The sequence below is a fragment of the Pyxicephalus adspersus genome, chromosome 11 (genome assembly GCF_032062135.1).
Source record: "Pyxicephalus adspersus chromosome 11, UCB_Pads_2.0, whole genome shotgun sequence".
Lineage (NCBI taxonomy): Eukaryota > Metazoa > Chordata > Amphibia > Anura > Pyxicephalidae > Pyxicephalus > Pyxicephalus adspersus.
Window position 1 is genome coordinate 40,245,589 of NC_092868.1, and position 12,778 is coordinate 40,258,366.

General features: G+C 37.6%; 1 protein-coding gene across 1 annotated transcript in view; it reads right to left on the reverse strand.

Annotated features, from left to right (window-relative positions):
• Window positions 1-4,980: 4,980 nt before the first annotated feature.
• Window positions 4,981-12,778, reverse strand: part of PLEKHN1 (pleckstrin homology domain containing N1) — a 37,278-nt gene continuing 29,480 nt past the window's right edge. Inside the window, exons 10-16 of the mRNA XM_072426370.1 lie at window positions 11,961-12,115; window positions 11,166-11,360; window positions 10,515-10,781; window positions 9,055-9,180; window positions 8,176-8,406; window positions 7,713-7,761; window positions 4,981-6,196 (exon numbers count right to left, since the gene is read on the reverse strand). Coding sequence (XP_072282471.1) covers window positions 5,973-6,196; window positions 7,713-7,761; window positions 8,176-8,406; window positions 9,055-9,180; window positions 10,515-10,781; window positions 11,166-11,360; window positions 11,961-12,115 — 1,247 coding nt within the window. The 3' untranslated portion in view covers window positions 4,981-5,972. The remainder of the gene's footprint in view (window positions 6,197-7,712; window positions 7,762-8,175; window positions 8,407-9,054; window positions 9,181-10,514; window positions 10,782-11,165; window positions 11,361-11,960; window positions 12,116-12,778) is intronic.

A 12,778-nucleotide genomic window follows, 5' to 3' on the forward strand; every position in this document is an offset into this window, starting at 1 on the left:
ACACACATAAAATGATTGAATATTCTGTTAACAATCATCGATCAACCAAACATATTTCAACTGTACGTGCTTGAAGATGATCATAATTACCTGGGCATTCGGTTTGTTGCCTTGAATTCATTGACAATACAATAGTTTAGGTTTTGTTTTGAAATTGTTTATTTTTGGTATACATTGAACATTTTATGCCATACAAACTGGTAAAGTTTACTGCTTACAGTATCAAAAAGCCCCAAGGATGCACAGCAATAACTATTATATAACCACAGGTAAGAAGGAATCATACCATTTGATGGTATTAGGGTACAATAGGGAACATGAACTGGTTTTGTTGTTTATAAAAATGATATTTATTCTTCTTGATTTTGCTTTCCCTGGTTCTGCCTTCCTTACATTATTACCATGCCTAGGACATTTTTAAATTACGTCTTTTTTTTACATATCCTGTATTTCATCATTCGGTGTCTTGACTTTTTTAGACAATGCAGGCATAACGTGGTAGTAGGAGAGCCTGCACATTGCTTCCTGAGAACAGCAGACTGATATAGATGTCTAAATGCGATGATGATAAATAAGAGAACTGAAATGGAAAAAAATTTAAGTGATGCAGAGCAAAAGAGAAGCAGAGGAAAATGCTAGATGATGCCGGACATCTACCGGAAGCTCAATCTGAATTGCTGCAGCTTCTAATATACACTGTATGACGCTTACAGTGTGCAGTGAGTAAATAATGTCACCACAGAAAAAAACCTGTACACAGGACGGCCATCGAAAATGTTTGTGCCCCATACTAGGCCAACTTCCTTCCCTTTCCCCAATGTTTAAAAGTTACAGCATTGCAAAAGTCAAGTTCCTTTGCCCGGGACCTGGTACAGAAGAACCCATTGTTCCCTCCCCAATGGCAGCTCTGCCTGAACAACTCTGCAAGACTGTAGGTGGAGATTGAGTTCAGTTTTAATGTAATATTGAAAAGCTAAGTGCAGACACTGGCCTAAGTAAACCATCATCTTTGTAATAAAGTAGGAGGCATCTAGTACAAAGGGGTTTGAGTAGAAGATGACGCTATTTGGGGGCTACAATATGAATTATAGGGAACCTCTCTGATCAGTAGGGATCATCCCTGTAGCTCAGTGCCAAATAATAGATTTTTACAATAATGTTTCATTTATGTCTATGACCATACCCATGTCATGATCAGTATAAGACTAAGAAACCATTAATTAAAGTAAAAATGCTTTGTTTTAATAAAGCAGAAGTAAAACCCAAAACAAAAAATCACACTTACCTTAAATCCTGCAGGTCAGTTTATTTGTCGGGAGGTTTCTTCCATCGAGTCCCGCGTCATCCCAGTATCTGTTTTCGGACCAGCTCAGAGGGAGCGCCCAGCACCGACATCTTCTCCTTTCTTCATTCGTGTTCTTCTTCCTACATCACCCAAACTCGCACTGCGCAGGCACAAGATCGGGTGATGTAGATTGGGAAAAAACTTGCTGCATGCGTAAGATTGGCAATTTTGTTTCCCTATTGATAAAAGGGCATCTTGAACATGCGCAGAAGGAGCAGCCAAGAGCCTCCATGGATGCGTGACGTAAGTATCCCGGGAGGCTCTGCGCTCCCATTCATTCTTGATTGCATAGGTGCTCAAGAACTAAGGGGGTGGTCCTGCACCCTTTTTTTTTAAAAAAAAAAAAAGGATGTTGCACTTAAAAAACCACTAACAAAAGTTTTACTTTACATAAAAGGGCTGTCTACCCTTTTATGTAAAGTGAAAATTCTGGGTTTAGGTACGCTTTATGTCTGTAATATATGTATTTTTTGCAATCAAGTTCAGTATTTAAAATAGAAAAGATTTTTGTATTTGCCTCTATGTGTTAGCTTGGCTACGTAAAGGTTAAACTCGCGGTGTCATATCACCTGCTGCCTTTTGAAGACAGTGACCTTCACAGCACTGTCATATCCCACATGGCCCATGTAGGAAAGCATGGCTTCCCGGGAATATCATGTGGGTGACACTCTATACCAGCTCTCCGCCTCTGAGATTTTCCTCTCCCAGACCTAGTCTGACATTTTGCAGCTCTGTGAAAAAGTCAGACAGGTGTCTCTGGAGAGCTGCTGCTCAGCTCACTGTCAGTATGTGAGTTTTGTTTTGTCATTATTCCTCCCACTCTCCTGGCATTATCCTTACCAATTGCCAATGTCATTATCCTTCCCATCTCCTCCTCCTCATGTCACGCTGAGCTCCATTTCCTGCACAGAGCCAGCATTGCTGACAACTACTATCTGACTAAATCTGCAAGAAATTGTAATATAAAAATAATGAGCAAAGTTTGGATTCTGTGACCCGTATAAATGGGAAAAGCCTATGGTGGCAATAATAACATGTATGTCAAAGCAAAATGACAAACATCTTTAGTGTATATATTCAATTGTAATTTTGTCAGGGAATGTATATGTCTAGTACACTAGTCCCAACATATCCCCACCTTAACTTTGATTAGGGGACGGGACTTTATTTTATTTTATGATATGAACATGTATTGATTGTGCGTTGTATGATTATGAATATGACTTACCACATAATACATTTTTCATAATTAACCTACAAACTTCATTCTCTTCTTGATTTTCTATTCATACATATCCCTGGGGTAGACTTGCATTATATTATTTTTTTATAAACTTTCTTAAGGGAAGGTAGTTTTCATTCTCCCTTCCTCTACTAACATATTTAGTGTATGTATGTAATATTTTCACATTTCTGCTTTCTTTTATCCCTTTATAAAACTGAGATTTATTCTTCCTGTAAGGAGCAGAAACCACATGAGGCCTAAATTGTGTCATCTAGCAAATGAAGGGACCACAATACAACTGCCCTTGTAGAGAGGAACTATGCGCTTGTAGCACAACTATTTATAAAAAAAAGGTTTATTAATAATATTATGATTTTAAGTATTCCTTTATGATTCAAGTTTCTTTGTTGGGTGTGATTTTAGATTGCTCAAACATGTACAATAATAATAATAATAATAAATACTCCAAAACATCAATTATAGTCACTAAATTGATCTGAAACAGATCGACCTTGGCCAGGCATTTGTTCTCAGGCATATTTAAAACGAGGCTGTGTACCAAAATGTCTATACCATTTCTTTATACACCACTTATAGAAGAATGATTGTCACCTGTTGTTTAGAATACCTGCTAACAAGAAAAATGGTGCAAATATCCAGATTTTAGCTGAGAAATCTCATGGACTTTCACTAAATAACAAGGTTTATTTTTTTTTTTGTATAATTTTGTGTTCTAATTGTATGTGCTGCAAAAAACTTGAAACAAAAGTCAGATGAAAATGTTTGTAGGCCAAGGTGTCAGTTCCATTGCATCATTTTTGGAGCTAGACATAAATTTTGTCTTATTATGAGGAACCATTCCTGTGTGTAGACACACCAGTGGTCACCAAGTGAGTTTCTAGGAATGAGGAAATAGCAGATTATCCTTTGTACACAATTCTTTAGTTGCAGATACATCTCACCCCAGGGGTGTATTCATATAGGTGTTTGTTTACACTCCAATGCTGTCATTACATTTCTAGGATTTGTTGAAGAAGCCTTTATACCTGAAAACATTCTTTAAATCTGGCCATTTGCCATTAACACCGGATTATGTTACATTGTGTGTCATCATTTTCTACAATATACGGTATAAATGGCCTTTTTTAAATCAGAACATCTTGGCTGGATAAAAGTTTTAATTGTGTTCTGGGTGAAGTTCAGCACAAACTCTTCTATTAGTTAGAATACAAATTGTATTCTACTTTCTCCCTGAAAAATGTGTAGTGGAAGAGATTTTAGGAGTCATTAACCCCAAATGTATCAATCTCTCTAACCTGTCACTTTATACTTTGCAATACTTTTCTATTATAAGAACAACAAGGTGAAGTACTGATCACTCTTCAGAATATGTATGCAGATATAAAAGTAAGGTAATGTTGCTGAATTTATATGTCATTTGGGGAACTTAATTATATTGTGAAAATCACCTACATTGAATAACCTAATATTCTGTATGTGTTTATTTTGTACAGAATTTAATAAAAAGAGATTGAAAACAGAATATGTATGCAGGGGTAAACTGTGGTTAACATGGACTCTATGAACAAGTATCACTGGCCCTTTATTTCCTTAATGGCCCTTGAGGGTGGTATTTTAGTTTCTGGTACCTGCCTGAAACACATACGACCCCATTTATCTCAAGAACTCTAGCATAGTCGGAATTCCTTTGTCTGTACGTCTGCAATGACCATTTAAGGCTAGTACAGGTAGTCCCCCGGGTTACATATGAAATGGGGACTGTAGGTTTTAGTTCTTAAGTTGAATTTGTATGTAAGTCAGAACAGGTACATTATTTTAATAAATGCAATTAGGACAGATGTTTGTCTCAACATAATATTAGGTAGCGTGGTGTCAGTTACTGTATAAAATCCTCACTGTGAGCTAATCACAAACAAAGCAAAGAAAATCTTTATGGAGCCTAAACATGCATTAACTTCTGGAGCAAGCTGTGCTTTCATATGCAAAAAGAAACAACTGCAGTTTGTCTTTGTCATTAAAGAGTTACAAGATGTTGCAGAAGAGCTCACCCCCTAAGATCACCACAACCTCAGCTGTGTTTAGCAAAAGATTTCTTCTGCAAGTCATGCAAACCGCCCCCTCCCCCCATCAAACCTCTGTCCTGCACAAGAGCAAGCAGGGAAGCCCCATTCCTATCTAGGAGTTGTCCTGATGTCATATGTCCTTAATTCGGGACTACCTGTACATTATTTCTTGTTGAAAATGTTCACAGATTGTAGACAGTATTTGACAACAAGCCTGTTTATTGGAGACTTCAATTTTCTTACCAAGTTGTAATTTACTCTGACAATGTTAGGTCAGATGTTTTTTTAAAATGACAAGCTATACACAAGTATAAACACACAGGAAATGGAAGAGGTGAGATTTTATTTTAAAAGGTAACTATATAACATTTTAAATGAACTAAAAAAAAAACACCCTCCAAAACATATATTTCTTACAAATTATATACAATCTAGAAACAGTGCAACCGTTCTTAATAAATACCGCTTAACGTTAAATAAGAACAACATGACCCTTAAAACCAGTATAAAAAAACAAAAAGGTCCTTATGGCTGAAATAATAAACCAATTATTAATTAAATATTCTTTACATAATAACAGTTTCAATGTAAACTAAAAAAAACATTATCTATTGGTAGTCAGGAGCAAAAAGCATTACAAAGGGGATATCACCAGAATACTAGGAGTTCCTTCCACCTACAGGAATCACAGCAAAAATGGTGGAATATTCTATTGGGTGTTTGGAGTGCCAATGAAAACCGTATACTGAGAAGTGTAAGTAAAGCACAGTGAACACCTGAGTCCCCATCACATCCTCTGGATCCCAGCGGTTGTCACAGGTTGCTGGGGAGGAATTTAGATGTTTCTCCAAGAGATGTTTGTATTTTGGGAGGTTCTACCCAACAGGGAGTGTGTGGGATATGTATGAAGGCATTGTGTGTTTTGTGAGTCAGATGCTAGTCATAAAAGTTGGGACTGGAGACCGAGTTGTGCTAAGCTGGAGGTAAATTGGAAGAAACATGTGCTTTGTATTTTGCAATGTGCAATAACTCCCTAAAGTGTTTGTCCAAACAAGAACAAGTTGTAAATACAAAATCAACATTGGAAAAAAGATATGTAGCTTTTTTTTTTTTTTTTTTAAAGTTCCTGATCTAACGCAATAACTCTGCAAGCGGCAGACAGAGAACAACAAATGGTCATCTATGGGTATAAAAGACCCCAAAATTGGCAGCTCCAGTGATATTCCCACAGGGCAACAGAAAGCAGCAACATGTCCTTCACAATGGTACGGGATAAACATCAACGCTTTGTTCATGGCAGTATCACCAACAATCTTCCTTACAACCATCGGCTAGGCACAGCCTTTCCATGCTGGATACCAGGGAAAGCATGTCCTGGGTAAGAAGGTGGAGAAAACCAATTGAGATCTTTGTCCTTGGCTTCATAGTCCCAAATGTTATCATAGCTCAGGTCACTCTGAAAGCTTTGTAACTCTGCGTAGTCATGTTCCAAACTGTCCGGTTTCAGACTATCAGAGGAGGGCAAGTCAAACATTTCTTCAACTGGGAGAAGAACAGAAAGGAAGAGTTACAAGACAGGTAAATGCACTAGCAAAGTAAAACATCTAAGTAAAACTACGAGTAAGTTTAATGACCATCAAAAAAGTATAAACTGCTCCGGGGAAGTTTAAAATGTAGTTTTTCCACCAACAAAACTGGATACCCTCATTACAATGACAGCACAGACTAGCCCCAGACATACATCCCCAGCCTGCTGGAATACGGGAGAAAATCGTTACTGTTATGTTTTCTTGTGAGCACATGTAAGTGCTAATGATAATAAGACAAAATCAGGCACTGGTACGAAGTTGCATTGAAAAATATATTTGTGATATTTATTGGGTGCATAACTGGGTTTTCCTTATATCAACCTGAGATTGTGTTTTTACCGGTACTCATACTTTAGTTTAATCACCTATATTATGTAAAAACTGAGATAGCCACTCAGCATGAACTCTGACTCAGGGAAAAAAGCCAATAATAATGCAATCTTGGCTACTAAATGCGTGGCTTGCAATCTGAAGAATAATAAAATTAGTTTATGCAAACTGCCACCTGCAGGCCTCAGACAGATTAAAAAGTGGATTATGAAGACAACTGGAAATCCTTTTTGCTGGGGCCCCTTCAGTACAGTAATAAGGTGGCTGCACTTTACATGGACACATAGATATGCAATTACTGATTTAGCTGCAGTGCCACCTGTTGGTACAACCTGGTACTGCAAAGTGATCAGTTTTTTTTTTTTTAACACTTTAGAAGCAATGGGTTTCCTCTATGTTCCACATAGAAGGGCCACAATCAAAAAGAAAATTCTTCTAGAAAACCATTCGATTCTACTAAGAACAGATTAGGGCTGTTTTCTAGTGCTAATCTGGGTATCAGTAAAGCTAGGTACACACGTGCAATAATTGTCGTTAGAAAAGGAACGACTAACGATTATGCGTAATTATTTTGAAGGATCATATTATGCACAATTCTGTACACGCTGTAATGATATGATCGTTCAAATATAATCCACCAATAATGTACACACACTAGATACGATACGTTTGAAAGATGCAGGAAGTAACATGTAAAGGAGAAAGAGTACTGCAGAAACATCCACAATCACTGAACATCCGTACACACAAAAGATTGTGATCAACTGTCGCCCAATCAGACTTGCCAGGATGGTCATTTGTTTCCAGCGACAATCCTCGTTCATCGGGATCATTGTGCGCTTTTTCTGTTAACGATTATCGGACGAACAGTCGTTAGTCGTTCGTTTACAATGATAATTATTGCACGTGTGTACGCAGCTTAAGTGCTTCAAATTAGCTCATGGGTAAGTTTGTTGGCAACAAGGCAGACCTGGTTACAAAACAAACATACTACAGTTTTCCCAGCAGCACAGTAAATTTATAACCACTGAACCTGATAATTGGAGCTGATTTATCACTTGCATGTCTGAACTTTTTCTCCTCAATTACCCTTGCAGCAGTCTGGTGCTATAAACATCATGACAGCTTTATGGCATTACCTTCTTTGTTGTGGTGAGATAAAGCAATTTCTTCTTTGACTGAAGAGATCTAGAATGAGATCAGGAAAGAAAACATGTTTACAATATGGTAGAAACATGTATGCTTCTGCATTACGTAAACTGGCTTACAAATACTGCTGGTGTATAGGGCAACTTTGGCCCAAAATCTAAGCAAAAATATATAGGAAAAATATAAGAAGTCTGTTTATATGTCAGGCTCAATTCACCCGTCCAGGTGAAGGTAAAGAGCATGAGACAGACATTTTGGAATCTGGCCAATTTTTTTGCAACACAAGTAAAGCAATACAGCTTGGTCAAGGACCATTCTAGTCTTTGATTGGATAGAACAGAAACAAGCTGATAAGTCCTTTACCACTGAGATGTAACCTTGGATATCAATGTATATGTGGAACATGGAATAGTAAAATATAAATTTGACATTTAATAGCGGAGGTGTACTTACGCTTTGGAAGAAGGAGGTCTGTTTTGTGGGTATGAGCCTGGAGTCAATAGATGTATCTGGCTCACTGTTCCTGTGCACCATGGACCTCACCATCTGCTGGCTCCCGCTCACTGGATGGGAATACTTCTTCTGCAGAGCTGGGTGCTGGCTGCTTTTCCCATGGAATGATCTGTTTGTCTTCAATTCGGAGACATGGCTTTCAGTGCGGTTTGAATTCAGATTTTGTAGAATCTTTTTGGTAAATAAAAACAAAATATTTTATCTGCACATGCCATTATTACTATTTCATAAATACTGACACTTAAGAATATTCATATCTGGTCAATATTTAGTAGGCACACACAAAACCAATACAATAACAAATGCTAACTAAACTTGTTTTATAAAAAAAAATCCCTTTCCAATCTTCAGCGTTGTCCCTGACTTTCTCCTTTAGTGTTGTCAGTTCGCCTCCTAAGCTCAGTCCTTCTCCTCTGAGAATAGCTGAGGATTACAGGGCCCCCCCAATGTCATCATGGTAAAGGAGCAATGAGGGCCACTTAGTCCTGAAAGAATGATTGCCAACCCTATTTCCTGCCACAAGAAAAGAACCATCTATTGACATCAACTGGTAGAAGGTAGACTATGGGGTAAAGGTTTGTATTGGACTTATTTCTGAGTAGCAGGCAGGTGGTAGTTTTAATGCCGGGGTTCTAACTTTTGGATAGAATAGGGAAAGGTTAAAACCTTTGCCAAATTGTATTTTTTTCTGTTATCACCTCTGCTCACCTTATGACATCACTGACAGAAGCTAAAAAAAACTTCTGTCCCCCCAAAAAAAAAAATCTCTTTGGCAAGATTTTGTCTTTTAACCTCAAGTGTAAGAGGAAGTGCACTTACCTCATCCATCAGGTTGTTGCTGGATGTTTTGCTTGGTGAATACGGCTCAGCATACAACGGAGACATTGACAAAGTCTGGGAATCAGACTGGGAGGTAGTCTTCTGGCTGTCTGTCATTCTGCTTAACTGAAAACACACAATGAATGGGTTAGTACATGAATAAATCAAACGTATTCAACATGCATATACTTTGTAACGCATGCTTTATTATTTCTTTCTCCATTGAAATCAATGACTAATACCCAGCTAAGCTTGGAGGAAACATATTTGTCTTATAGCATACTGAAGGATAAACATTATTATAGATGGTTTTTTTACATCAAGCACTTATTAAATGATCAGGCCTGCCTATTAAAGCACACTGGCGCTATTAAATTAATAAGGTCACGTGGACAGACACCTTAGTAATAATGAGAGCAGCTTTGTAATGACAGGGTGTACAGATGCTGTTGTAGTATGACATTACCAGGGATGAACTATTATAGTTGGCACCTTCCCTGTAAACACGTTATCATTTACAAACAGGCTCTTGTCCATATGCTATCACATATATAGCAACACAGCTCTGCCTGTTTTCATAGTTTCAGTATACAGGGTTCAGTGTAATATTGAAAATATTGAAAAACTCTTCTTCAAACCTGCATAGGTGTGGGATCACATCCTGTACTTATTGAACCAGAACAATTTTGCTTAGCAACATTTTAAGAGCCTGAAAATTTGGATGATAACCTCAAATGCTCAAAGCAGACCCAACAGGTATAAATATATACATATATATGTATGTATATATAAAAACGTTTTCCCTTATATGTAGGTAGGTAACTCCTGTCTTTAGTGTTGCAGGGTATGACATCAATATCCTTCCAAATTTCCTGGGAAACAATAGGTACCCCAAATTTCTCAAAAGCATTACCTTGCAGGATTAGGATTCATTAATAGTTCCAGGAATTTTTCAGGAAGTGTGATGTTACCCTTGCCAAGCACCTCAGACAAATGGAAGTAAGACAGTTATAAAAGCAAATTTGTTACTTTTAAGTAGTAGTGGTAGAAGACCAGATCTATCAGGCAGAACTTACATTTTACTGCCCTTTGATATACGAAATTAAATGTGAGGCAGAAAAATGATCATTTATAATATATTTCCTAATAACCACAAATAATATACATTCACTATATGAACTAAATGTCTTTGCAAACCCAGTTATTACTTTTTAAAAACAATGGAGACAAATGGATCACTAGGCCACACAGAAAGTCCAGAAAGTCACCTGCCGCTAAAAAACGAGTGGAGGGCGGATACATGACCGGTCACAGCAACGGTGACCAGTCTTTCTTACTGGATATTTCTGCACAGAATGATAGTGCAGAAATGATATGCTGGATCACTGCACATATGAAGGAGAGAGAAAAAGAAAAGAGAAATAAAAATTTCAGTAAATAATGAATGCTGTGACACTTACCAGCTGCTGTGGTGTGACAGAGGAGTGCACTTTCGATTTTTCATATGAATATGAATATGGCTCTTTATATAAGGGAGACAGGATATCTTCACTTGGGGTCTCTGGGATGTGCAAAAAGGGAGTGTTTTCTAAATCATAACTCTGAGGCATTACGGACGACATCTGAAGACAAAGGTTCTTTTTTCCTTTAGAGTCGCGGATGCTGCCACCTCTCTTAAGATCACTCGATCCATTTTGTCCATTTGGCCAGTTAGCATTTGCCAAACACTTCAGAAAAAAAAAAATAATATTAGTACTCTGACATATCCAAAGATGTAATTTTTCAATAATTTCTTTAGAAGTCTGATGTTATTTATCAGTAAAGTATCACTAAGATAGATAGAATGCAGTACCGCCTGGTAGCCTGCAGGTGTCAGTATTGCAATTATTTCCATGACAAGGTAACATGGTAAAAACTAACACTAAACAATAATTAGGTAAAGAATCCATCATCATGTAATAAAATGTTTATTTTTAAAACAAAGATTGTATACATACTGTAGTAAAAGTGATATTAAATGTATGTTTTAAAACTTTCCAATGAAACTATTACACTTTAAACTTCTGTTTTATTTATTAAAATAACCAAAAGAATAAGAATAAGGAACTCACATGGACTGGTTGTGAATATCCGGGTGACAGGGGGTCCTCTTGCAAGGTTTGTTCACCCAGTATAGTGTATGATTGTCGGTCAGAGCCTTGAACAGTGCTGTTTGATTGGTGGTTAGAGCTGGGCAGCTTCACAGAAGATGTCCAGGATTTGGCTCGACCATCAGATGTAAAGGAGCTCCTGCAGCTTGCAGTAACCTGTGATATGGAGAGGGATCATTATATTTTTATTTTTTTGTCTTGTTGCTAATAAAAGAAAATTGAGTGGATTTCTGGCAGATCAACAGATATTTTCTGTACTTGTAGGCATAAAAAAATGTACAAATCTGAATGTATTACAGAAATGTGCAGCATATTTTTCTTTCTTTTGTATTATTTTCTTTGACATAAACGTACAGCACAAATCCAAGGCAATGGCTGCTCTTCGCTTACCCAAACACTAAGATCCAAATTTCAGATTTCACCAGCATTGCCATCTGTTGGTGAAATCTGGCACTGCAGTAGGAACTAGAAAAAAACAAATACCAAAAAGTTTCTTTGGGAACCATGGTATTGTTATGGTCAGATTATGTTCTGCCAAACCTGTGAATAGAGTGAATAGGGGCTACAGCTGTTGTTTAGAAAAAGACCATTTGTATGAAAGCCCCCCCCCCCCCTTTATTACAAATTAGGGGATTTTTTTTCTCAGGAATCCCTATTATTATTTTTAGATTTGAGCAGCGATTGCAGGCAGACTCTCTTCTCCTGGTTTATAGCCTTGTAATAGGTTGTTAATCTCTGTTCTGTCTACGTATGTACCTGCTCGTGATGTGCAGAGTGTGAGCCACAGAAACTGCTGGAGCCAGACAATGAGGAGTCTCGGTTTTGTTGCTGAGCACGTTTCAAGTGTTCTATCCACTCATCATAATCCTGCTGATTGTAGCAGATCACCCGGATCGTGTTGATGTACCTTCCTGTCAGGACATAGGTCAGACATAAGCTCATGTTAGTTGGGTTGCTTGGTACACAATCCAGCTATTTCTATATTATGGACTTTAACAAATCAGAGAATTAGTAAAGTGCTGCTAGGCCATGGTGGTCATTTTATCAGGCAGATTGCTTGTTATCACACCAAAGTTCTATAAATGCATGGCACGTGTTATCAGTTTTATGGGCAGACTAAACAATGTGCAGACCCTTATCGCCTTCATTTCATAAGATTTTCATAACAAAACCTTGGAAAGAAGGTCTCAGTGATACTGAGAAATGAGCAGAGAAAATACCAGAAAACTGATCTGCAATGGACAATAAATCTGACATCAGTGATTGGAAACTAAGCCAGATTAAAGTAATATTCCTTGGTGTTGGTGCACTTTTTTGCCGTAACACACAGCAATCTTGCCAACTATGGTGCACACCTACTTTTCCTCCCCTGCAACAATAAGCCCAGTATCATGTCACTGCTGTATCCCCCAAAGCCACCATCTTTGCAAATGACTTCTACAATGCATGATACAGTGTAAAAAAAAGCCACCAGGACTGAAAGAAAAGTTTTTTTTTTTGCAAAAAAAAAAGCAATAAACACTACCTATTGGTGACTTTGTATTCTGAGTTTAGTTCTGCCTACAAGAAAAGCA